This window comes from Camponotus floridanus, unplaced genomic scaffold (assembly GCF_003227725.1).
Source record: "Camponotus floridanus strain SB8 unplaced genomic scaffold, Cflo_v7.5 scaffold52, whole genome shotgun sequence".
Classification (NCBI taxonomy): domain Eukaryota; kingdom Metazoa; phylum Arthropoda; class Insecta; order Hymenoptera; family Formicidae; genus Camponotus; species Camponotus floridanus.
Window position 1 is genome coordinate 293,665 of NW_020229681.1, and position 27,834 is coordinate 321,498.

The 27,834-nt window shown below is 35.8% G+C and overlaps 3 protein-coding genes across 15 annotated transcripts in view; 2 read left to right on the forward strand and 1 right to left on the reverse strand.

The window, feature by feature from the left end:
* Window positions 1–6,595: 6,595 nt before the first annotated feature.
* Window positions 6,596–11,499, reverse strand: LOC105259475 (erythroid differentiation-related factor 1). Its single transcript, XM_011271431.3, has 9 exons — window positions 11,352–11,499; window positions 10,071–11,109; window positions 9,576–9,986; window positions 8,707–9,492; window positions 8,447–8,626; window positions 7,929–8,296; window positions 7,528–7,843; window positions 7,108–7,441; window positions 6,596–6,955 (listed from the first exon to the last, which is right to left on the reverse strand). The coding sequence occupies exons 1-9, from the start codon at window positions 11,385–11,387 to the stop codon at window positions 6,814–6,816; spliced, it is 3,612 nt and encodes a 1,203-aa protein (XP_011269733.1). The 5' UTR covers window positions 11,388–11,499; the 3' UTR covers window positions 6,596–6,813.
* A 1,076-nt stretch (window positions 11,500–12,575) lies between these two features.
* LOC105259476 (phosrestin-2) lies at window positions 12,576–14,273 on the forward strand. Its single transcript, XM_011271432.3, has 2 exons — window positions 12,576–12,944; window positions 13,190–14,273. Exons 1-2 carry the CDS (start codon window positions 12,637–12,639, stop codon window positions 14,004–14,006), a joined length of 1,125 nt encoding a protein of 374 aa, XP_011269734.1. The 5' UTR covers window positions 12,576–12,636; the 3' UTR covers window positions 14,007–14,273.
* A 904-nt stretch (window positions 14,274–15,177) lies between these two features.
* LOC105259477 (xin actin-binding repeat-containing protein 2) overlaps window positions 15,178–27,834 on the forward strand; it is a 65,980-nt gene continuing 53,323 nt past the window's right edge. For 7 of the 13 annotated variants that reach the window (XM_020030069.2, XM_020030065.2, XM_020030062.2 and 4 more), the window contains exon 1: window positions 15,184–15,722. The gene's annotated coding sequence lies outside the window, so the exon portion shown is untranslated. Of the gene's footprint in view, window positions 15,723–27,834 lie in introns of all 13 variants that reach the window. The other 6 variants (XM_020030066.2, XM_020030067.2, XM_025412552.1 and 3 more) reach the window with 3 other exon arrangements.

The window sequence follows — 27,834 nt, forward strand, 5'->3', positions numbered from 1 at the left end:
TCGCCACCCCTTCTCTTCCACCTTCCTTTCCACTTTTTGACCTCCCGTTCTTTCTCTTTGCCAGGTTTGCAGTCGCTCGCGCGACCCACCGGCGAAGTTCACCAACCAATATTTCACGAAGCGGGTGCGGGGGTGGTCGGGTGGATGCAGTATCCCCGAATTGCAAGGAGATTGTGTGCCAAGTCGACGTAACCGCACGTGTTCGCGGTGCGAAACGTGCCGTTTAAAATCCACATTACGTCGCGTTACAACACCTCGGCCGTCTTATGGCGTGCCCGTAATAGAATAATCCGGGCTAGTCGCGGCTATAATTCATCACCCGATACCATCCAAACTTTGCGACGAACGGACGCGTCGTACGTGAGGATTATCGTCGGCGATGTTACCGACCTGCGTCCCGCATCGGAATGAAGACGACATATTCGTGATGATTATTCGCGAGCGAGAAAATATGAGAATTTTAAATTTTAAAATCGCCGGAAGATATCGCGGCCCTCGATTATTTACTTAGAATTTTTAATTATTCTTTACTCCCCCTTTAGGGCAATGCTTTCGTCTCTCTGATCGACAGGAGAAATGTAGAGCATTTGGATTAAATATGTATATAAGAATGAAATATTTCGTCATTTAGAAAAATATAGAATTGTTCCTCTGACAAAAAACTTTCATTTTAGATAGAATTTTTATCGATGAAATCGTCCTGATTTTAATCACTTTGAATTAAATCAGAAATTCTATATATAGGATGTTTCTTAATAAGTGCGAAAAATTTTAGGAAATGATTCTTTGTGGAAAATGAAAAGGGGTTTTTCATATGAACATATACTCCTACATCCCTCTCTGTGGAATTACATTCCAAAAATGAGGGCAAAAATTAGGTTTTTAAGTTTTTATTATAATTTTGTTTTTGTTCCACTTTTCCCAACATTTACTCTAATTTTATTTTTATTTTAAAATTTAACTTCTCGTAATTCACCTAATTCTCGTAATTCACCTATGTTAGGTATTTAGCATCATTTTTTTTCTTGAAAACTACTGATTTTATTAAAAAAATAAAAGAAATAAAAAAGTTTCTAAATAAATCAAACTTTTTAATGCATATTTTTAGATGATCCTATTCCAGCCCATTAGAAAGTTCTAATAAAAAATTGAATAGGGATTGCTAGTTTCATCCCCTTATAACAATACGAAAGGCTGAAAAATATTAATAAATAACCTTTTCATTAGTAGAAAATATCCAACTAATTTCATTTCTTTAATTTGTTCCAAATTTGAGAAAAAAATAAAAACCTAATTTTTCAGAAAGAGATGTAGGAGTATATGTTTATATGAAAAATGCCCCTTAATTTTCGACAAAGAATCATCTCTTAAAATTTTTCGCACTTATTAAGAAAAACCTTGTCACCTTGTGTTATCCTTTTCAACATCAAAATAATATCAATAATTCTAACAGCAGACATCTTAGAATATCTCTATCGAGCGCCAAAAATTCTTACATCGGGTTCTGAATAGTATCTACAAAAAGCCTTGTCGAGGCCCATATTTCACGATTTACTGAACACTGAGGTTCGCGTCAGAGACGAAAAGACGATTCGTGTGGAAAGTGCCAGGAGGCAACGTCGTAAACGTGATCGCGAGGATGGTCGCGTGCCGGCCGCGTCTGTGGATGGAACGCCAGGCTTGCCGAAAATATTCTCTCTTAGAAAAACCAATCGTCCGGAAACGAGCCGATAGCTCGAAGGTCGAAGGGCAAATGGTCGGAATGGCCGGCGGGCGGAAAACGGGCAAAAAGGCGGCGATGAAAGGACTCGAGAGGAATGCGGCGGACAGCGAACCAGAGAGAGACCGCTGCCGGAGAACCTAATTGATATGAGCAGATAAGAGTCGCGTCGGATAAGAACGAGACGTGAATACAGAGACCCTCTCGCAAAATTCCACGCAATTCCACTCTTGTCGGCGAAACCTTTCAACTTCGCCAGACTATTTCTTCCGGTGTGTCATTCAGCATCATCGACAGTATCGTGGAATTCCATTAAATCAACTGGAACTTTGCTAACCGATGACGTCATGCAATCTATGGAGGAATTTTCGTTGAATTATATTCAGAATTAAAATATAATATCTATAAAATAATTTTAATTATATTCATATGAGAGTTTTAGCTTGTTTCTCTCAGCTGGAATAATTAACACTATTGCTATTTGTTTTCTACGCATATTTAATATCTGATTGTGAGATAAATAGATGTTATATATGTGATTTAATATAATTTTTTGATTCAAAAATTTATAAAATATTAAACATGTGAAAGGAAAAATCGGAGAATTTATATAAGTGTAATATGAGCAATATCCTTATAGCATTTAAAAGTAAAAATAAACCAGATAAAGAGGATTAAATCCTGGGTGCACCCTCATCTATTTACGCCTGTGTTTACCGTTTTACCCGAAAGTGTGCAGAAGATAAGGTACCAGGGCCATAAATTGCGTGTGTTCAATCCAGGAGAGGGTAGGAGAATAAACGTTCACGAAGCGAGGGAACAAAGGATGAAGGAAGAGGAGAGAAAGGACATGGTCGGCGCTTCGCGGCGAATTTCTTCGCGGATTAATATTTGCGGCGGCGGCTGCGGGCGACGGCTTCGTGCGAGGAGAAAAGGAAGGTCCCTCCGCCAAGAAGATAGGACAAATAACGAACGCGACGTCGGGGACAAATGGGGAAGATCCGTCCTCGGACTAACCGCGGTTACACGATACCTTGAATCGTTGGTGTTCTTAAAGGGGAAAAAAAGCTATTTCTTCTGAAAGAGCACGATTTCATCCGCGAATTGAGGGGAACTTTCCCGCAGATAAGATTTCGGGATGAAGATCGAGAATAATGCGCGAAATAATTCGCGATAAAAATGACTTTTTGTAAAGATATAGAGAGTTTATACTTCCTTAAAGTCTTCCTGCTAAATTTCGAAAATCTTTACGAAAGAGAACGGCAAGGGGAGTTATCGCAAACGTTCATTGTGGAAAGCCAATGATGACACATCGATCAGATATGTCGATCTTTTCCACTCTTGACAAGTGTATCTTTTAATAAATCGCGATATCCGAATTCTTTCCACAGTGCACATTTCCGGGATACCTGTCATCCCCCCCGTCAAGTATGTTTCATTAAAAGTGGCGGATTTAGGTGGGTCGTGTCCTCAAGCTTGGCAGATATTTAACCGCAACGTCGATGTCGAAATGTCGCGATAATATATCGAAAAAGATTGTGTCTTGTGCGGGAGGATCAGCAATAAATATTCAGAATTTAAAATTAATAAGTAAAATTCCAAGCGCAAAAGAAATATTTATATTTCTCCTCCTGTCTTAAAATAATCTGATTATTCTTCAATTCTAAACAAGTATTTTTATTGTTATTTGATTATTATATCTCCGGCAAAAAAGTGGACATTTGATTTTTAAATTAATACTCCTCTTGGGAGACAATTATCATAAACTTTAAAAATGAATGGAGAAAATTATAAATTCATAGGACGATTTAGATGCCATTCAACGATCGAGGTCCTAAGGGACCACTCTCTGTAAAACCGTCCCTATCGGCGAGTGTCCGCCACTATGGAAGGTCAAACCGTATGAACGTCCGCGGGATACGTAACCAGGATCGGGCGGGAAATGAAAGCAGGAAGGAGACAGCAAATTGACCGACCCTTTTCCGCTTGCTCCTTTTGTTTTGTCTTTGACATACGCTCTCCGCTAGTGTCCGATTCTCCGTTTTCCGGGAGAGGGAAGTCGAATCCATTCGGGCGTGAGGGATGCGACTGACAGCTAGAATTGTTATATCTCTCGGTGGACCCCGAACGGACGCGGCCGCTCGTAGTTCATCGATCTTCGATCGGCCTCGACATCGTCGCCGTCGACGCGCGATGAATTGGTTGCTTCGTTAAAATTAATCAAGCAAAGCGTCGCGATTGCCCTTGCCTATCGTAACAGTTCGCGGTATGTATCATTTGGATATGCATGTCGTCGAATATACGGAATATCCTGTGTGGCAGGACTCTCTGTTTGGATTTGCGGCCGATAGAATCTCAATAAGAAGAAAAAAATTGCAAAATTATAAAATTCGTCATCGCATGATTTATTGAATCGAAATTTTACAAACGTGCAAGATGCATTTTTAGCATTCAAGTAAAATTGACATTAAGAAAGTGTTTCATCCTACCTATTGTTACGTCTCTTATAATATACATATATATCTTATAATATAATATAATATCTTAATATATATTTATATCATTCTACAAATTAAGAATATCAATTTTGTATATTATATTATAATTATATATTATATATAATTATTATAATTATATATTAATAATTAATATAAACGTGAAAAGGAAGAACTTCAATGAATATTATTACGACGTAGCTTCTATTTGAAAATCTTTTGTTAAGTTCTGTACGTTTGTCCGTATTAAAACAATGAAGCTATTATATATTATTATTACATTTTCTGATAAATTATACAATATCGATTATTTCGCTATTTGCGTTATTAAACAAATTCGCACATTAAACAAATTAAACAAAGAATTACATAAATGTATGTAAATACTACATGAATGGAAATACTACATTAAATTATATATATAGATACGAATTTTCTGTGATGTTTTTTTTAAAGAGACTTTTCAATCTCTGATATTGAATCTCTAACGAAAAAAAATCTCATTTTATAGGAAACTCTTGTCGACGTTTTTGATATACATACAATAAAGCGTGCAGCAGTCAGTGATTTGCCGCAGGGCTCGCTTCCTTTAGTCTTCGACTTTAACCGTGCAGCATACACGTATGTACACACAATTCAGTTCTCATCTCAAATTCTCTAACAAATGAGTTTTTTATCGAATTTTCGCTCGACCGAATCAAGCGAGAACACCTTCTCGCGTTCTCGTTTATATCAGAAACTTATGTACAAGCCGCGCACCAAGTGTGGAGACTCATTCAAACTCTTGTGCTACACCATCCGTCTTTCCGACGACCGGAGACATGGAGAACACACATACGAAACACCGATCTTGACGGTGGATTTAGACCTCACAACTTTGCCCTCCGATCTTACTTCTATTTTAATTAAAGTGTCACGTCGACATCTACCCGTCGCCAGATAAGACCCTCACCAAAAGCAGGGTACTAATTAGACTTGATAAGAGCGACAGGACTATTGAGAGAGAATCTAATATCTCATTGCGAATTTGGTCCGCGAATATGATTATGATCTTTAGGGTATAAAGTGATATGCAATATAATACATACTTTGAGAGAAATAATTTTTTTATTCTTCTTTTTAATTTAAAAATATACATTTTATTTACATATTATAGTAAACACATTAGAGTAAAAATGTTTCTCGAGATAGCCGTATATTAATAAAATAAAAAAGATACGGATTCAGTTATTTTATTATTATGCATAACAATGCATAGCAATTAACATCATAACACTTTTATACATATGTATATATATACACGCAATCTTTTATTTCGAAAGATTAAAGAAATGCATCACATTTAATTATCAGAGTCCGGATCCGTTTTCCAGTTCGCCGCAAAAAGCAATATCGTCTATGTCATGCATTAGATCCAATGTAGCAAAAAGGGCATAGAATACATATATATATATAAAATATAGAAATATATGATTATATATATAATAAAACATATACGGATTATAATTATAATAAAGTGTATACAGGGTGATTCAGAACTCATGATACAAACTTTAAGGGGTGGTAGAGCACGCTTTAATAATCATTTTTTGTATAGAAATACATGGGCGCAAGTGAGGCACAAACACAGGAAATAGACATGAATGAAAAGATAAATTGTTTACTTACAGCGTCGTTAACAAGTGCTTTTTTTTATAGCAATGTTTACAATAATTCCTCAAAATTGTTCACCAACAGTAATACATGCTTGGCAGCGTCGATGGAGTGATTGGCGTACAATTTCAAAGATGCCAGATATTTCTCGCACACGTGCAGCCGCAATTGGATATTCGAGCGACGAGGTCCTCCACAGAGTCAACTGGATTCTTATAAACGAAGATCTTCAGATGTCCCCATAAGAAGTACATTGCTATAAAAAAGCACTTGTCAACGACACTGTAAGTAAACAATTTATCTTTTCTTTCATGTCTATTTCCTATGTTTATGGCTCAACGCGTCACTTGCCCCCATACATTCCTATACAAAAAATGATTGTTAGAGTGTGCTCTACCATCCCTTAAAGTTTGTACCATGAGAAAACTGTATATACATACACATACATACATACATTATATATACATATATATAATGTATATACGTATAAATAATGTATGTATGTATATGTATATACAGTTTTCCTGTATAATTTATATATATATATATATATATATATATATATATATGAATATAAATATAAATATATATATATATATATATATATATATATATATATATGTATATTTATATATGTATATGTATGTATATATATATACAGTTTTTATTATATAACCGTATATATATTTTATTATATATATAATCATATATTTCTATATTATTTTATAGTATTCTATGCGACGGTGCTCTCTTTGCTTAAATCACTGGACATTAGATTACTACAAACGCATGCTAGCGGCCAAGCGTCACGAAAGGCAGTACGGTGCGGCGGCCGGCCGCTAGCATACACTTGGAGTGGGAAAATGGCACCGAAATCGGTATTCTGTTAATTACATTATTTTAAAACCGTTAATTGTGTGTACATAATCATTATTTACATAATGATTAAGAATTTGTATGCTTTAGCATATTGTCGAGTTCTCGTAAAAGCTCTCTCATGTGTTTTATGAAAGTTATTCCAGATATCGTATCTGGTCGCAAAGTTCGTGCATAGCATTGCTTGTACAGATTTGCAAGCGTCTGGTTCCTGAAATTTAATTGAAAAAAAGTGTTAAAAATATGCTAAATGCTATATAATATTCTATATACTATATAATAAGTTAAAATATGTTTTATCAAAACTTAAAAATCTTCACTTAATCTTTGAGAAACCGCATAATAAATTTAAAAGCAACGTACTCTTTTTTATTGTACGTGGGACTTTTGAAAAACAGTTGATTTAACGATCGTAGAAGAAATTGTAATCTCTGTTCTAGCAGAATAATGAGATTCTCCTCTACTTGATTCTCATCCAATGGATTCTCGTCCACTGGTTTTTGTTCTTGAGTCATTTTTTTACATTCCGCGCTATCATTTTCTATTTTATTATCGATTTTGTTATCGATCGTTTCTTCCAGCTTTTGTCTCGTCGCGTTATTTCGTTCATATAATATTTCCATGATAGGTATACATTGTAAAATTAAATCCAAGCCGGTTTGATACGCTTTTAGCTTGCTATTGAAGGTTGTACCGTCTGAAAAGATTAAATTTATGTAAAATCTTGTAATATGAAAATTAAATGACAGAAAAAATAATAGTTTTCAGAGAAAAATGACATACTACGTGCTTGATATTCCGCCAGAGCGACTCTTTCCATTTGTATCGTCAAATATTCCGTAGTTTGTTCCAATGAGAGTTGCAATTTGGCCGCTTTCTCGTAGTATAATTTAGATAATTGTAAGGTAGTTCTTTTCTTGTTATTATCCACATCCGAGTCGAATTTTCTATACATGTTATGATAAAACGAAGCTAATCGATGCTGAATAATTGCAGCGCGGAATTGATAAACTGGTTGTCGTGGTCCGGGAGTATCCACATCGCAATGCTTGAGTGCCTTCTGAAGAGTATCGACCACTTCCCTCTCTAATTCTTCAGCCTGTAACAAGAATAATTTATTAATTCATCTATCTATAAATTCATTAGTTTCTTATTCAGTTTCGACAAGAAAAATGTTACTGCACTTTATATTCAGCAATAGGATAATCTTGTAATAGTGAAGCCATCGTGAATAACGTTGTCGATAAGTCCCACATCACATTGTCCCATATGGTTGAATTTGTTTTTCTATCACCGAGAACTTGTAGAGCCTTCTGATAACTTGCGAGAGCCTTGTTATAAAAGTGACGCTCTTGCACAGTCTGTTTGTCGTGTATATGCGCGCAGACTCGCATGAGCCGTCCTGTGTTTGAATGCAAAAGCGCCAGATTCGTTTCATCATGGATTTCATGAAAGGCCGTAATTCCGGATTCTAAGTGAGTTGATGAACGTGTTAGAAGCTCGGTTACGTCCGTATTCGACAAATTGTTTGTTTGAGTGCCTTGAAATCGAGCTACAAAGAATTATGGTTTTTCGATTAATGAACATTTGCTCTAATGAACATTTGTTCTTTATTAAAATAATGAACATTTGTTCTTTATTAAAATAATGAACTAATGAATATTTGTTCTTTACTAAAATTATACGTGAAAATTATACGTACATCCTGCTTGATTCATATAAAGAACACCCAACTCGTTATGAATGTTTCCTATTCGTTTCAACAAGTTTCTTCTATCCACATCCATGAGTTCTAATGACAAAGCCTTGTCATAACATTTATACGAAGAAAGTAAGATAGATTCTAAGTTTTCAAGTTCCTTCGGTAATAATTCAGCACCGTCTGTAATAAAATATGCACTTCAATAACAATTATTTATATTATCCTTATTATACATATAATATTGCCATTTCAATATTTACTCATATCTAAGTCTTCCATACTAAACACATCTTCGACTATTTTCTCTTCCATTTCATTTTTTATATCGTAATCCTTTCTATGCTTTTCCACATTGCTCCAATCTTGCACTATCATAAAGCAACAGTCTCCCGCCCGACCTAATAGATAACTGATTGATTTGTCGTTTCTCACGCCGCAGAAAATTTCTAATATTTTCTGACAATACAATACTTTCAACATATATCTCAGAGAAGCGCCGTAATTTTTATTTACATATTCATTCTCGGCAAGTACGGCAAATATTAATGATGCTTTTTCGTATAACAAAGTTTTCAAATGAGCGCTCCAGCAAATATTATCGCTTTTTTTTGGGGCTTGCCATGTGGGTATTGTTTCCGCCTTAAGTTTACATAATAAAGCATTTTCATTCGCTATTTCTTTCGTAACATTTTTCTCATTTTTCTTCTTTTTTTGTTTATTTCTCTTTTTATGCGCAGGACTATGATTTTCCAAATTTTTTTTCGACATAACACTCGTATCTTGTTTATTTAACGGTGTGTAAGGCATAGGAATCGCCTGAAAAGGTTTCGCTACATTAGGATGCATTTCCTCATATTTCCGTTTCTCTTTTTCGCGTTCTTCCGCTTTCTTTTGTTCTTCGTCGGTGTTGTCTTCAATCGGAAAATATCGAAGACAATCGAGTCCATGAGTAACGTGTTCTAATCCAAATAAACATCTTTCTTCTATCGTACCAGAAATCGGCAGAGCTTTATATTTTGGTTGCTCGCGTTCCGTTTGTTCCTTTACTGCAAAAATAATCAATGATAATTTATACAAAATTTTTAAAAGAACAGGAGATTAAAGATACCTGGATTAAAGATTTACTTACTGTACGCTAGAGTTAAAGATTTGATTGCTGCGCAAATTTTCTCTTCTTCTACTTTCTCCTTTTCGTTATTCATGCTACATTCGCTATGAGCGTCTTCGTCATCGCTTTGATCCGATAATCCTGGGCTGGCGGGATCGGTGTCTGATGGTATATACAAATCCGAAAGCATAAAATGCGCGGATGTAACGATTTGCGGATATTTTTCTTTGGCTAATAGTTGAATACAATTCTTCAACAGCATTCTAATTGTTCCTTGATGGCGATGATAATCAGAGGAATACTTCATGTTACGAGCTACTCTGTACAACAACATTGCAACAGGTACGGTGAAAGGATTTTGTCCTTTCTCTTCTGAAACGTCACTGCACAGTGATGTCAAATCATATAGCTTCACAACATCGTCGTCTTCACCTAAAAAAATTGTATATAATAGAATATTCAAAAGTCAAAGCAAAGTTTAAAAATTTACATGTATATTTTAAGCTTAATATTTACCCTTGAATAACCAATAGGTATGACCAGCCTTTGTAGCATTATTTTTTAGGAAACTTAGGATATTTTGCGCTACATCTCTAATTAATTTAGCACTAAACTTGGAGTCATCCAAGTTTGGAAGATCCTCTGTCTTTATCAATTCATATTTCTGTACAATACCATCTAAATGGTAACACATTACTACTTCTGGAACATTACACATTAAATTATCTAACCAGTAGTCTATTCCTGTTAAAACATTAATTGGTTTTGACATATCTCTTAATCGTAGACTTATACATGGATGCGTCTGACCACCAAATATTGGCATGTCTGTTCCAATAAGCATCTGTATATTTTCGAATGTCCACACAACATTTCTTGCGAAATTGTGATTATAATTTGGATCAGGTACTTTTTCTTCTTGCGTTGGTTCAGGTAAACATGGTTCTAATGTTTCCACAGGTAACTGTGGTTTCTCATTCTGTTTGTCATTATCCGCAAGTACTATAGAATGATAGAGAAACTTGGACACTAAATTTCTCTGTTGCAAACTATTTCTACTATATGCCTTGTGGAAAAAGCGTTTTTCCTTGTCGCCCAGATTTTGAAAAATATGTTCATAAAAGAATTTTTTTAACCATTCCCAATCACTCTCAGCCTGTCTTAGTAGATACTTGTGTATATCAAAGTCATCCAATAGCAATGTATTTTCAATGCGATGTACCATCATTGAAATCACACCACGATTATAAGGAAGTTTTAGTAATTTCTTTATATTTTCTGCATCCGATACTACATCCACTTCGCCAACACAATCAGGAAACATGTGTGCCATGCGAAAACTGGAGAATCCTGTACTTTGAGACCAAACATTCTGCAGACCGTAACTTTCTGCTGAACTGCTGAGCCAGTTACTGGGTGGAAGATTCAAATCCGTATTACACTGTAATTGAGCATATGTCGCTGGTGTTTGAACCGCAGAATATTTTACCACTGCAGTGGATTTTACAGGTTTTTTTGGAGAGTCTGGTGGGGTAGCTAAGGCTATTGATCTCATCTGTAATGTGTAAATCAAATAATTTTTTTTATTTCCCTTTATTTAGTTTTATTACAATGAAAAATCTTAATAATTAATATGTAATATTTTTTATAATGAAAAAATGTTTTATTACTGAAATATAAAACACCTCCATAGACATGCACATCAATTAGAATAATATATGAGATATAACAAATAAAATGTTTTTCATAAAAGATTTATCAAGAGAATCAAACAATATTTATTATTAATAAACTTACCGCATCCGCATTATCAATATCCGAATTTTTTGACATTTTTGTGTACTGTTTTTCGAACACTTTTTTCCAAAATATTCACTGTCCGAAGATTTCTAGAAAGACCGAGAATCCGAAAACAGTTTTTGTGTGCACAGCATGCACAGCTCCAGCAATATAAATAATACAAACCATGAACCATGTTTTGCATAACTATATTGCTATAGTCGAACACTAAATTATCGACTATTGAATTACCAACTTTCTATATTATCATATTGAGATAACAGAAATTTCAAGAGTGCCTATATTCCATTATTATATACATACATATACATATATGTATATACATGGCAGTTTTCATATACGTATGAAAAAGTTTTATTAAATTGATGTAATATGATTTATATTAAAATTGATTGTGTAATATAAAAAAAATATAAGATTTATACTTTTTTTAATAGCATTAAAAAAAGTATAAATGTTTTTCCCATATCTTTTAATTTTTGAATGATTGGTTTCATTTTATAAATAATATTTATTCTGATTGTTTTTATTTTATAATTTATCTGATTTGTTTTGATTGTTTTTATTTTGTAAATAATTTATTCTGATTTATTCTGTATAATTTTAAATTTGTATTATATTTTTAATTAGATACATTTAGTATTTTATTTTATATATTTATTTTTGCAGATAAAATTCTGTAAATAACAATATTTTTTATTTTTAAATAAATGAGAGAAATTCGCTTTGCAAGCGAATGATAAAAATGCAATTCTTATATAGTATATAAAATTTTTAATGAATACATATTATAAAATGCTTTGTTAAGAAATTATTATTGTTATTGTTATTATTATTATTGTTTTGTTATTATTATTATTATTATTGTTATTACTTTCAACATTAAAACGAAGCCCAAAAAAGAAGTTCAAAGATCAAACGAGTAAGTCAAAGTCACACGAAAGCTACACTTATAAAAAATAATATTATATTATATAAGGACATATGCTCTGATAGGACCAGTCTGTTTTCTTGCAACGCAATAATATTCTGAAAATTAAATTATGAGCGAAAAAAGTGAATGACAGTACTCGCGTCATAAATAATCCATACCACGTAAGTCTCTCAAAAACACAGAAAGTTATCTAAACGCTGCTTCATCCGCGTCGCTAAACGCCTTAAGAAACCTTAGAAGTCGATCACGTGTCATAGTAACCACCCGGTATATAAGTCCTCGATTTAAGACTCGACGATCCAGTCATCTTCTGTGCAAACAAGATAGAGAAAAAAATATATTTTCACCATGGTGGCGAATTTCAAGGTCTACAAAAAATGTTCGCCCAACGGCAAGCTCGCTGTCTATCTCGGCAAACGCGACTTCATCGATTATCTGTCAGGTACCGAGCCGATCGACGGAGTGGTCTTGGTCGATCAGGATTACGTAGACAGTGGCAGGAAGGTGTGGTGCCAACTCTTATGCAGCTTCCGGTATGGCCGCGAGGAGGATGAGGTGATGGGCCTCAATTTTCAGAAGGATCTCTATCTGGCCTCGGAGCAAATCTTCCCACAAGTTAAGAAGCCCGAGTCCAATCCTACCAAGTTGCAGGACAGGTCAGGATGATATTCTTAGACTAGAATACAAGTTAAACTTTGAGAAATTTTGTTATACAATCAATTATACATGGTATACATTAAAAATCACGTCGAAATCCAGCAACATTTAATGATATATAAAAAGACTAATCTTTGAGGTGGTTCTTAAATTCTGCATGTGCTATTTATTCAGTGTAAAATGAAGTAAACTATAAAGTAAATTAGCGAATTAAAAAATTGAGGTATATCTTTGAAACGCACAGATTGCTGAGGAAACTGGGCACCAACGCGATACCGTTTAACTTCACGTTCCCGCAATGCGCACCGTCCAGCGTGACCCTTCAGCAGGGACCCGACGAAATCGGCGAACCCTGCGGCGTCAGCTACTACGTGAAGGTGTATTGCGGCGAAACGGAGACCGACCTGACCCATAAGCGCAGCACCATCATGATGGGCATCCGCAAGATCCAATACGCGCCGACGAAGGAAGGTCGTCAACCGTGCACCGTGGTACGCAAGGACTTTCTGATGAGCCCAGGCGAACTGGAGCTCGAAGTTACCCTGGACAAGCAGTTGTACAAACACGGCGAGCCGATCGCCGTCAACATATGCGTGCGCAACAACAGCAACAAGGTGGTGAAGAAGATCAAGACGCTGGTGCAACAAGGCATCGACGTGGTCATCTTCCAGAACGGTCAGTTCCGGACGGTGATAGACGCGGTGGAGACGCAGGATGGCTGTCCGATCAATCCCGGCTCGACCCTGCAGAAGGTGCTTTATCTAAAGCCCGAGCTGGGGAACAATAAAAACCGTCGCGGTATCGCTTTGGATGGCATGATAAAACGGGAAGAGAGCGAACTCGCACCCAGTACCTTGCTCACCTCGCCGGATGTACGCGACACTTTCGGCATCGTCGTGTCCTATGCCATCAAGGTGAAGTTATACTTGGGCGCTCTAGGTGGAGAGTTGACAGCCGAGCTGCCGTTCATCCTGATGAGATCCAAGCCGTCCGATCGGATTAAACTGGTCCCGACAGATAGTGTGATGATCGAAGACATCCCGCATGAGAAAGTCGGCTAGAAAATCAGCTCCTAGATTCCTCTTTTGCTCCTAGATCTTTGCAGGCTTTCATTTCGATTCGCTTCTAATTTTTTAGGTTTAAATAGATTCAGACGTGTGATGAAAACATTCTCAGAACATTCAAAAGGTTGTAAACTGTAAGATAAGTCTCTTATATGTTACACGTTCTGTAGATATTCTTTAGAAATTGTCTGGGCTGTTATTTTGCAAAGGTCTCCTTCACATCTTTTATTATAATAATAAATATAAATATATCACACACACACACACGTATGTAAAAATAATGCAAGGAATATTTATTAATTGCTTTACAATAGATGTATAAAAATATTGACTCAATTAATTTGCTGATATTTTTAAAAATTACATAGCATCAATACTTATTTATATGTAATAATTTAGGGAATAATTTGTATTACGTATATTAATTATTTTGATATGGATATGAAATAGTAATAAGCTTTACCCAGAATTACATGTAACAAAATCCACTAATCACCCCCCCCCCCATAATCTACTATTAAATGTTTATCTCAAAATTTTCAAAGCTTGCAAATGTAATTACATTACTCGTTTTATTAAATTAAACATCCCACGGGTGGAACGATTGTATATACTTGAAAGAAAATCAATAAAGGGGAGTTATGAAACGTATTTGACGCAAACAATATTTTGACAAGTCATCCTTGTATGTGTTATCTAGGGGTTAGAAAAAAAACGATCTTTGTTATTCCCTGAACATAAACACTGTTCACATTCCGTACGTTAATTTAGAAAACCTCCTCGTCCTAAACCCGTTATTTATTATCAGTATCATTCATATATGACAAATAGAAAGCGCGCCGATACATACAATCTCTCAGCTGGAACAATTCGTGGGACCCCATGAGAAACCGCAACGCTCGTTTGCGTGCGCTCCGCCACATACGGGGTGTCGATCTAATTCCCGACTTCCTGCCGAGAAGCGTCCGAGGCGAAAGAAAACCACCCGATATGTGCGATGGACATCGGTGGAATCGAGAAGGAAGGGATAGAGAGAACGAGAAAGAGAGAGAGATACGAACAACGTCGTCGAGATTGCTCCGAGATAGAAAGAAAGGCAGCAGCGTGAGACGAAGAAAGAAAAAAGAAGAGGAAGAGAGAGAGAGAGAGAGAGAGAGAGAGAGAGGATGAGAGGGTGGGAAGGAGGGAGCCAAGGGTCGGTCGACCGGCTGCGCGATCCGGAGCCGAGTATCAGTCAGGCTCGAGACACCCGCGCGAACGGAGCAAGAAGGAGAGAGAAAGAGAGATAAAGATAGAGAGAGAGAGAAAGAGAGAGAGAGAAGGACAGCTAGAGAGAAAAAGAGAGAGAGAGAGAGAGAGGACGACGGTGGTTTGGCTGCTTCCCCTTTTTCGGTACGTTCTCCCGATGCGCCCCCTCTTCCAGCGGCCTCTACTACCCACTCAGGCGAAGTAGTAATCTACCCGGTTGTCTCGGCGTAGTGTCGCGCGGAGTGTCGTACGGGATACGTGCAGGAGAGAGAGAGAGCGGCTCGCTGGTGTTGTTATCCGACGTTATCACAACACCCCCGTACATTGCCCCTCCTCCTCCACCTTGTGCTTCTCTTCTTCGCCGTCTAATCTTGTGTACCTTCGTCATCTGCGAGTGAACCACGGACAGTTTGGCAGGGACAGGTCGGCGACGACGAGGAAGCGAGCTACTCCGAGCAACAGAGAGTGAGTACACCTTTATCTATTACGAATTTACTCCGTTTTTTCGACCTCGAAAACACACGTTGCCACCTCTGGCGTAATACTTCCGCGAGGGAATCCCTTCCCAGCGTGGCCTCCTCTCGTCGTGGCCCCAGACGTCGGCATCGATCTCCTCCTCGTACCACGCCATCGCCGCCGCCGCCGCCGACAACCGAGCCCTCCGCCCTTCCAGCGACCGCTCGCCCTTCCGGCTCTCGCCCTCTGCCTCTCGCCCTCTGCCTCTCTCTCTCTTTCTCCTCTCGCGATTTTGCGTCGAACGCGAATTCGCGAGATGCTCCTTTGAATATCCTTGCAGATGTCACTCGGGGGATGAATACTATCCCATACAGCACAGAGCATTGCAGTAATATTGCGCCAATATTGCAATGTTGCTGCAACGTTACAACAATATTAATAATATTCTGCTGTATGAGATCGACCGACTAAAAATATAATCGATTGATGAGGACCGGAGGACATGTGCGTGTCTGAGGGTATCCCGGTTTTTCGGCAGTCGTCGGAGACTCGGCGAAAAGCGTTGAATATAGGCCTCGAAAGGGAACTCGTCACGCCCTACGTAGTCTGTGACCTTCATTTGCTCGGCCTGACACTTGCTAGCTCGAGCTTGAAATTCGTACAAAACATTATACATCAGTCTTTTCGAATATCGAATATTTTGAACTTGCATGCGTAAAACGAGATTTTAATTAACGAAAGGAATAAATATATTCGTAGCATATTTCGAATACGCAGTTTGCTGGGCATATATACATCCAATCAAAGGTTAGGTTATCAAATATTTATGTGAAAAAGGAATCGTTCGAATATGATGAATATAGAGGAATATATTCTGCAATCTTAAATGAAATATTTTGTCAAAAAAGAGCGAGACTTTTAAAAATAATGATTTTAATTTTAGTTATTGCCGGATTGCACGACAGTATGTCGCTATATGCGATGTATCATGACATTGTTTACCCTTTGAAATATCTATGCAGTATATTAGCGTTCAATATGATTCGTGTATCCTAATAATTATTCTACAAGATAGAATGTAATATAGAATGAAATCGACTATCTCAAAATTATTACTCGATGATAAGCGTTTACTTTTTCATTAAAATAACACATTACCTACAAAAATGGAAATTTATATATAATATTAATGGTATATATTTATACTTTTGATAATCTCGTATTAACAATAATGACAAATAACAATAACAAAAATTTGTCAAAGTATCGAGATAAGATGAGAGAGCGAAATCTCGTTAATCTCACGATCTCACGAATTTCCCCGAGAGATCGCGTACTAGGAGAACGAAATGTAGACCCGTATATACATATAATGTCGAAGTAGATTCGTGTCAGGTGATTAATATGGCACTGTGTTTGTAAATATAGTGGTGCGAATGAAAAACTAGCCACGCACGTAGTGCGTGAGATACTACGACAAGTAGAAACTCTTGGTATAAGAAGCTCTCCTTCTCTCCTTCGGTGTCGGCATAGAATTGTTTATGATGCTATAACAGTGTTGAGAGTACTTGTACACGAAAACACATTTCGAGGGGAATTTTATTAGACGCTTCTATTCGAATTGCGCGACCGAAGGATAAATCTCTCTCACGCGGCGCGTTTCTTGCATACAGTATTCTAAAGTATAATATTACCTTCATATAATAAATAAAATATTCCATTTAAAATTACGGATTACTATATGTTATTTTTTCTTCTATCGTATAGGAAATTATAAAGATATAGTAATTAATTATGAATTTTTCGATAGAAAAAGAATCGACTTTAAACGAAACATGAAGATAAACTTTAAAATATTATACGCGAAAATACTTCGATGAAAGATGTGTTTAAAGAATCTCATTATAAAATATACCATTAATATAGTTTAATTAAAAATTTAAAAAAATAATAGTATATTTTGCATATATAATACATATATAGTTACATATATATTTTATTATATATATAATCTATATAAAAAATATATGAAGTGAAATAAAATTGAACGATATGCTGAAATAATTAATTTATATAAATAGTTTATAATAAATAATGAATCTACGGATGTAAATTAATCGTTAAAAAATATATGTATGCACTGAAATAAAATTTAATGATAGATTTAAAGTAACAGGTATCAATTAATCGCAATCGAGTTCAAAATGATCGAATATTATGCTCGCGCAACCGAAAGTACGCAATGAATCGATTTCCATAACAGATAGCTCGGTGCGACAGTTAATTTTTCTTCGTTATCAGAAAAACTCTCTTTTGCGTTTTGTTCCATCGTTATTCACGCCTTAGATACCGTACTTGCGCGTTACTCTGATTCAACCAATCGAGCTGCTTAACATCATTCGTTGTTCCAGTCCCTCAGATCCGTTAATTATATCTCGTCTCGTTGAATAAAATATATCTTCTCCGGTCTCTCTCTCCCTTTCTCCATCTTTCATTTAGAAATTAGATATCTCTTGTTAATATCTCACGAAATAATCTCACGAAACTTTGAATCATTTAAATCCTGGAATTCGTTTACACACAACTCGAATCGAAAGAACGTAGATCAAGTTGTTCTGCATGAAATATGGACGTTTCAAGCATATATTTTTCTTAATTTGAAATTAGTCAACGTTTACCATGTATGCATTGGTCAACTAAATCTATTTTCAAACGAAAAAGCAATCTGCATGCAGGTAATGTCGGCAAAAATGCGTGTGGATCGCGTGCAAAAGCGCACCTTTCTCGAACGGGGGACGATCAATGTCGAAGAAATTCGACCTGAATTAGCACCTCGATTCGCCTCGATTCGACATCGATCTCGGGATCTCTCGCAGTCTCGCGACCTCGTCGAAAGCGAGTCACCTTTATCGAATCTTCGTCCCAGTTACTTTCGTACGGCTTCTCCCGTCGACACTTGGCGTCGCGATGCGATGCCATCGGGGAATCGCCGCGAGTCTTTCTTCTCGATGGACGTGATTTACATGCGGTCGCCCGACAACCGCAAATAACGACCTGCCCTGTCGTCTCGCGGTTTCTCCATCGGGAATAAAGTCCGGTTCCTCTCGATCTTCTGACGTACCTCGAGGAAAGGTCGGTGCGCGAAAAATTTCGAATTTTGGCGGAAAGCTAATCTTCATTACCTCTTGCTTGTTCGCCTAATGAGTCTACTTATATCTAAGAGTTCAATCAAGGGAATTATATAATTCTTTGCATTTTGACAGTAGAAGGTACTTCAAGCGCGACTTCTCTCTCTGATGACTTGTATTCAATGATAATATATATATTTAATTTTTTACATCCTTTATTATCTCTCTCTCTTTTAACATTGCATATGTCGACCTTGCCGGCGACCCTTTACCTCGGTGAAATTCGCTTACTGCGCGTGCTGAAAACGTGCGCTTCGTCTGGCCGGCTATGCCTTGCGACTGTGTCCGATCCCGTGGCATCGTATATATGCACGGGCTCGCTCGTGTGCTTTTCTCTTTTGCGAGTCCGTCCCGAGAAGCATCTACCTACCTACCTACCTACCTATCTACCTACCTACCTACCTACCTACCTTCGAGGATCCGCGCCGCGCTCTGCACGGCTCCATCGCCGAACGTGACCGGTCGGAGAGAAAACGTTGCGGTCCGCGTTCGGAATCTTTAACGCGTCGCGTCGCTATTTCTAAAGCCAGCCAGTTGGAATCCCGCGCGCTACATTCCGCTACGCAAGCCGGCTCTCTTTCTGAATCCGGTTAACCCTTTCCGCTTGATTTCGCATTGCGTTGCGTCGTCGAGGAGAAGGTTTTATCATCTTGCTTTGACGCTGGAATATGCGGGATAGACTTGAATATATTCGTGTTTATCCGGCTCTCTTTCTCCGTCTCCCTCTATTGAGGTCGTCAGAGATTCATTTCCTCTCATCAGCTTCTCTCTTGTAATTTACTTCACCGATTTTCCAGATTCATCTCGATCGGTTCCCTTGTTGTTCTCCTCGCGCGTAGGGGGCGAATTTAACTTTATCCGCGTAAATGGTCGATGATACCCGCGAGCAATTGCGAATAATACGGCTGTTTACCAACAGGCCCCCGCGAGAAGCGAGCAGACAACTCTCTCGTTGACTTTCAATCATGTCCGAGGACAAAAGTCGCGTCGAGATTAACGAGTGTTGCGCTCGGAAACAAATTGGAAGACTCCCACCCTCGTTAATTAGCAAGAGACGAATTATTATTCACGGCTCGCTTTAGAGACACGGGTATTCATGCGGATGCACTTTCATTTTCTACGGCGAGAGTCCGAGGAGACCCGTCAGAGAGATGTCAAAGAGCTCGGCATCGACGTGATGTAAAGAGAGAAAGAGAGAGAGAGAGAAAGCGTGAAGAGGGTAAAGCAGGGAGAGAGAGGAAAGGGAGGGCAAGAATTCCCGAACACACAGAGCCTCTTTTGTCCCAAGTTCTGACGCGGAAAGGCCGTCGACCCAAAAGTCCTCGTCGAATTTCCAACAACGATACCGAGATGCAAGATGCGCATCAGACGCATCCTCGGCGCGTAAACGCCCGCATTAATTTCACGCGCGACAATTATAGATGCATTCGCGCGCATCGCGGAACCGAGCACGACTGACATTAGCGAGGGCATCCGTTCCCACAATCGACCGAAATAATACGATGTGTAAGGGCCTGCATGCAGTCGTATACAGGGTGTCCCTTTAACACAGGTCTCTTGACCGATTTTTTTCTTAACGATAAAGTCGAGATGGTTTGATGATTTTGATATCCTATTTAATAATAAGAATATAATATAGATATTTATTTAAAAGGAACAATAAGTAATATTGATATAATTCGCATATTGATAGATATATATTTAAATTTCTTTCCCCTCGTGGAAATTATATGAAAAATATGTTGAAATGAAATTGTTGTATTTGAATGAAACTTTTTTTTGTACGCATTTCTGTCGTGTTTTGTTTGCAATTTTTTCATTTTTTGTAATTATTTTCTTAATTTTTTAAAATAATCAATAATACTTTTGTAAATGTTTAATTGCTTTCTATTCGTATAACGTGCTAAAAATGTTGTCTCATTGTAGACAATACTCGCTGCATCTGATTGCATACAATGGCCTTCGGATGGTCATGCGAGACATGAGAGATATTGCACGGTAACACTAATTGTTGTACGCTGTTGCTTAGAATTATCTTCGTTGATGATGCGCAAGCGAAATAATCAATTTATATCCTAGAGATTTGATGAAGATTAATGACGCGTAATTGCGAGTGAAATTACAAAAGTATAATTTCAATTTTGAAATTATTTAAATTCGTTCAACTTGTTATATAAATACTAACATGAATATCAGTTATAAATCAATTTCAATCAATATATCATATGATACGAATCTATCAACATTTTGACATTATTATACGAAATAAGTTGATTCTAAAAAGAAGAGGAAAGTTGATGGCAGCGTCCTTTGTGTTCCGTTTAGTCTCTTTACATCGGTTCTCCGCCCTTGGTCCGGCATAAATCGATTCATTTGAGTGCGCGAGATGCGATCTGCCGACTCGCGATGTCTCGCTGCATAAAAACGCGGCATATCGCGTGTAACGAACTCCAATGTGAGTCATCAACGCGAAAATAAAACGTTCAGGCCGATAAAAAGACTCAGCAACAATGTGACTGCATCTCACATGATTGACGACATGAAAAACGAAGATTTGCGAGAGAGATTTTTCGAAACAATTGCAACAGGTGCGACTTAATTTTTGAATACTTTTACTATCGAATTTTTATCAAGAGAAGGAAAACAGAAATGTTTTACGAGCGAAACCGACGAGTTCGCGACACATTTCCGTCATATATCTCTGGCGCGGATATTACAATATCTCACCGCAGGATTATCTTTCCGTGTACGGAAAGTTTGCGGCTTGCTTCTCCGGACAATCATCGCCACATCTCGCAAAACGTTGCTAGTGCGTTTGATTTAAGAGAGACTAGAGGGAAAATGAAATAATTCTTTCAAGGAGAGAAAAATATAATTTCTAATTATATATAATATAATAATAATATGTATAATTTCTATATAATAGCGATATAAATTATATTCTATATAATTTCTATATATTTTCTAATAATAATATATATAATTCTACATAATAATATATAATAAAGAGCGCTTTTTTATCCATATATTTTATTTGCAGAAATAGCTATATTATATTCAATAATTTTCTAAAATTACGCATAAATTTTTCAAATTGCCAAGCGAGAATTTCCAATTTACGGGTAACGATTTTAGTAAACAAAGTCCTTAAACCTATTCAAAATAGCGCAGATTTCGCCAATCGCTTTTCCCGCAGCAAAGTAGGGCACGCGTTAGCCTGGCAATTATCTCTTGTGCAATATCTCGTGCAAGTAAAAACATAGGAAGTAGCGCGATAGCAGCCGCGAGCACAATAACAGTTATACGTGATCAATCTGGAGATGCACTGCTGTTGTATTTGATAAGCTTCTATTAAGCGATACACTTTATCGAAGTAATTATAGTATTTTATGATAAAAAAGGAAAAAATAGAAATCTAATATTTCAATATTCTTTATAAATGCAACGATATTTATTTCTTTTATATTTTAATCGATTTTTCATGTCTCTAAAACTGATTTTGCTCCGATGTAGCGAAAGCTAGTAATACGGAAAGGTCGGTGGCGAGATTTTGCGAACGAGACTCGATAAATTATGCCAGTCGTTGCATCGTTATTACACCAACTGCCCAACAAGCTCTTTACTGTTTTCCTTCCTTTGGCTGCGCCTTTTTTTCCATGCAATTTGCCGCGGCAGCATTAATGCACCGCCTTCTTGCGAAGCCCTGTTTAGAGTTTCGCTTAGCGAAATGACTTTAAGTACGGCGCAACTCATCGTAATTACCGGTCAAGCACATCTGCTGAGAGTTTTCAGCGGTTAAATCGTATCGGCCAAACGAGCCGCGCGAAAGTCCGTTTTCCCGCGATCAAGGAAGCGCTTCGCGTCATTTAAGGATAATATGATTAAAGCGCGACTTAACGATATACCGCATTATTCTTGAACGCGTTGCCGGGAACAATCTTTCTAAAATCGCCGTCGAAGCACGTGTATCTCTGGAACGTAGCAAAAAATAGATACAATTTGCCCGCTCGATCTCTATTTTCGTCTCGACAACGCGGCAAAGAGTAGTTAGAGAGATAATAAACGTCTCGCTACCACACTCACCGCTCTAACAAATACTAGCGCGCACTAATAAATTCTGCTAAAATGAGCGAGATAAAAATATTTACTCCGCTAAGATATGGGATGCCAGAGCGTCCCGCAGCCAAAGTCTATCTTTGCAAAATTGATAAAAATATTTATGCCGCTAAGATATAGGATGCCAGAGCGTTCCGCAGCCAAATTCTATCTTTGCAAAATTGATATCGGGCGAGAAGCAACAATAGCCTCTCGACGGGCAGAGAGAAATGCGGCATATGCACAAATAGATGCCGAAGGCAGAGAAAGTGAGTGGGTGACACACTGTGTCCCCTGCTGCGACTTTGCTGCTCTCGTGATCTATCGTTGCACAGAAGGAATATAAAAGGAATATAGGAGTTACGAGAAATAACATAACAATCAATTTTATTTCATTAAAACATATTGGATAATTTAAATTATTATAAATAATTTATTATTTATTATAATTTAAATTATAATATTTATTATTTATTTAAATAATTTATTATTTATAGCTCTCTAAAATGTATAAAATATATATACAAAAAAGCATTTATTATATGTTATCAAAATTTTAAGATTCTATATTATTTTCTTTTCTAACAAAATTTTTCTAAACAATTTTTTAAATATTTTCTAATGTATTAGAGGCAAAGTTATTTTAAAAAGAAATAATGTAATTAGAAAATATAAATAAAAAAATATAATTAGAAAAATATAATTTATATAATTACAAAAATTATCTGCTAAAGAGCGATTTCATGCCAAAGTAAATAATGGTATCGAGTTAATGTCATCAAGATTAGACCGGATACATTCTCCAGGCTAAACATATTTTTCCAAATCAATTTTTCAAGAGATTTCGCAAAGAAACATGACACGTTGTACGTGACTTAAACACGACACGTACGACGAAACAAACGTGAGCATGGATAACTTATTAGACGTTCTCGAACAAGAGTGTAAAAGAGGAACATTTTAGAATATTTTCGAGATTTATCTTTAATTATTAGCTAAATTTGACTATCTGACATCGATATAGTTGTGTCAATAAATAAACACTCATGGAATTCTGAAAATATGTTAAGAAAAAATAATGAATTTAGAACATATTGTATAGTTTGAGATTTCCACTAAAAATTGTTTTGGAAAATTATCCTTATTTTGTTTTATCGCTTCATTTGACATATCTCAGGAAACAAAGTCCGAGTTTTCTTCCTCTCTCATCTCATATCCCTTAATTAACATTTCTACACGATAGTCTTATAAACCATTCGCGGAAGTGTTACAACCAAGGAAATATAGTCTTCTACCGGTCAGAGCCGAAATTAGTCAGTATTTTACGAAGCGGAACGATTCTCGTCTTTGTGCTACGAGCAAATCATTATCTTCCTCCGAACACATGTTTTTTAGATATTTTTTCTTCTATATCGTTTTATCATTTTTATTACTATTATTTTATTTTACACTTGGTGTAATCCGTTTTCAATTTAACCGTTTTAACTCGTTTATTTTTTGTACTCTTTTAGATGAAATAAGTATATTATTACTGAAAAGCAATGAATAGTCCAAGTTTTAATTGATAGTATCAGTTATAAGTATATCATTATAAATCAGTGAAATCTCATCGATAGAATAAATTAGCGCTATTTCAATCAGTGATATTTTAAACTGCATTTTGAGAAAAGGCTCTTACATTTTCTTTCTGGAAAGATCCATGAAGTGGCATATGCTTTCTTTGTTTTATAATTATATCGTGAATCATAAATTTCCGTATTTTAGTTTCTAAATCTATATTTTATCTAAATTGAAAAGAAAAGAATACATTTAATGAATCGAGAGAATGATACACGCGTGAAAAATTTTAATAATAAACTTTCACTCGTTAAATTCTTTGTATAAGCGGAAATTCGTCATCGAAATAATGTCTAACTTGGCTTCGTGTCTCAGTATTCTTAACTTATGACTCACTATTCTTAACTTATGATTGTGCTGTTATTAGAACGGACATATGTGTAGTTATTACTTGTGTCATGCGCGACATTTAAATATTATAGAGAATCGAAGAAAATGAATTCATACAATATAAATATCGTGCGATAATGGAAAGTCTATGGTGTATCAATGAACGTACGATTTTTAATGAGAAATCGCAATGAGATAAACGTGGAGAATGCGATAATGCGAACTCTTGAAAATTTTTGCGTGCTCAAGTCGAGCTACTGAAACAGTATGATCTTTTTATAAAAGACTATCGAGACACATGTTGGCGCCATAAGCCAGCCAGTCACATGATCCATATCCTTTCACAATGCAAGTCACATAATAGAGAGATAAGTCGGAATTTATATTGCTTTATTTTTCTGAAAATAACATAGGCGAGGAAATTTTATCATTTAGAAAAAAATTTTTTATGAAATATTTTCAATTATTTTCTCAATTTATCTGTTTTTATTTGTAGATATAAATTTTTTAGGTATTTCATATATATGTTTCATATATATATTTATATATATTTCATATATATGTTTTTTTCGGATATTTATATATAATTATTTAGGAGGAAATTATTATATTTTAAGAAATGTTCAAAAATTTTTAAACTTTAATTATAAATTATATCTATGAATTATATCTATAATAAATAAATTATTAATAAATAATAAATTATTAATAATAATTTAATAATAATATATAATAATATATAAATTATATCTATAATATAATTATAAATCTCTCTTTCAATAAAGAAAAACATTATTTTATATCAATATATGATTTTAATTAAATTTTTAATATGTTGCATACATCGTGATACACTGTATATAAAAATATATATTATTCTTTATTAAAAAATTAATAGCAATTCTCTTATATTATTGCGCGGTGAAAAGTAGAAGGAGTATAAATAATTCTGAATATCTATTTAATAGATAGTAGAAGGTAAACATACAATGCACTCCGGTAGAAGAAAAACGCCAGTTAACGATGGTTATCGATGGTTATCGATAGTTATCTTATCTGAGTGACATTATATAAATTGCATATTGCCATTGCCAAGCGCGATAGATTTATGACTTGAATATTACAACATTGCGATTTCTCTGCAATTGTAATATTTATATGTACATATATGTGTGTGATAAAGCATAAGTTAATATATATTGCGTTTACATGTGAAATATTGACTGTATCATGCATCGCTGCTCGTGTGCATTCAATTGCCATGAATCTATGTCATTAGATCAGGTGCCGACACACTGACATATGACGGAGTGTTAATGTCATTACAGTTTTCCTATGGTTTCCGAGTCGCCTAAAAGATGCATTTTTTTACGTATTGCCTCTCTCTCTCCTACTCTTTTTCTCTTTCTTTTGTTTTAAAAATATATGCTTCTTTGAAATATTACTTTGAAAATTTTATAGCCGAAAACACAAATATTGATACAGAAATTCTTTTTTTGAATGATTCTGATTCCTCGACTTATATTCAACACCAAATTTTTAATTTTTGATCATGATGTTCAATCAATACTTTCAATTTTACGCGAAACTGTTATTTCCAATTGTTGTTTAATAGTTTAATTATCGGAGACGTTTGTGCAATCTCGGACTAAGATATTTCGATATTTATTGTGTACACCCGGTATATTTTCGTTAACTACGGACCATGGTGAGGGTATCTGTGTGGAAAGCGCATAGGGTGAATCAGCACATATGCATTTCGACCGGAGTGGTCCTCGTCAAACGGAAGTGTTTCGCGTTGACTCAACCATGAAAGCCATGGTAGTGTGACCATCTAGTGTGCTTCACATAATTTTAATTCCGTCGGAACAGGTGCACGCAGAAAACAATTGTACTTGAAAATCGTCCCGGTCTGTGTGAAGAAAGTGTTTTTAATTCTCCTCTTCTTTATATTTTATATTTTATATTTTATATAATAGAAAAGTTTATAAAACGAAACTTGGGATTTTAACGAGGTATGTAAAGCCACGAATATCATCTAGTTATATTGTTTTGCATTTAATGAATCGCATTAATGTTACTGTAAAGCTGCGATGGCTTTTGATCATGGTCCACATGCAAATGCGAATGTTTTTTCTTTTTTTTTTTATAATTTCATCGCGCAATCAAGATTGTAAAGATTATTTCCGATATATCGAACGTTCCAAAATTCCAAAGGGACAGATCCAATTTTTGTCACATATTTCTCGGTTAATGAAAATCGTACAAAATAATAAAATTCAATATATATATTAAGGTGACGCGAATCTATCTTTTATACACGTGTTAATCTTCAAATAATAAATTTTTTTCAAAATTTTTATTTTTAAAAATAAATGATTACTAAAAATCAATAAATTTTTATGTCGTAAACGAAAGTCAAATTATATGTAGAACCATATTATTTATTTCAACAAAAATTCCATTTAGATATTTACTCGTATATCAAAGCTTCCTAAAAGATTTCACAATGACTCAATTAAGAACTTAAATTATTTCTGTGGATATTATCAACCAAATTCGTGCGTGACTCGATAAAGATTATTAAGATAGTAACTTTATTTGTAATTTTCTCTATATTCAATTACTTTTAATCTAAAATCACAATAATTCAATGATTACAATCATTCAACTCTAAAGACGGATTTCCTCGGAGCAGTTTCCTTTTCTTGCATACAATCGTCGAGGTAGCATCGCAAATATTTTTCGGCCCACTCTCTGCAGCTTACAGTTATTTTAAACATTTTGCCGCGAGCAATCGCTCGCTTGGATTTCGACTTGCGAAAAAAACAGCTGGCCGCCTTGCACGCCCGCGTCAGATCGAAAGCGACTGTTCGCGCGGAAAGATTCGC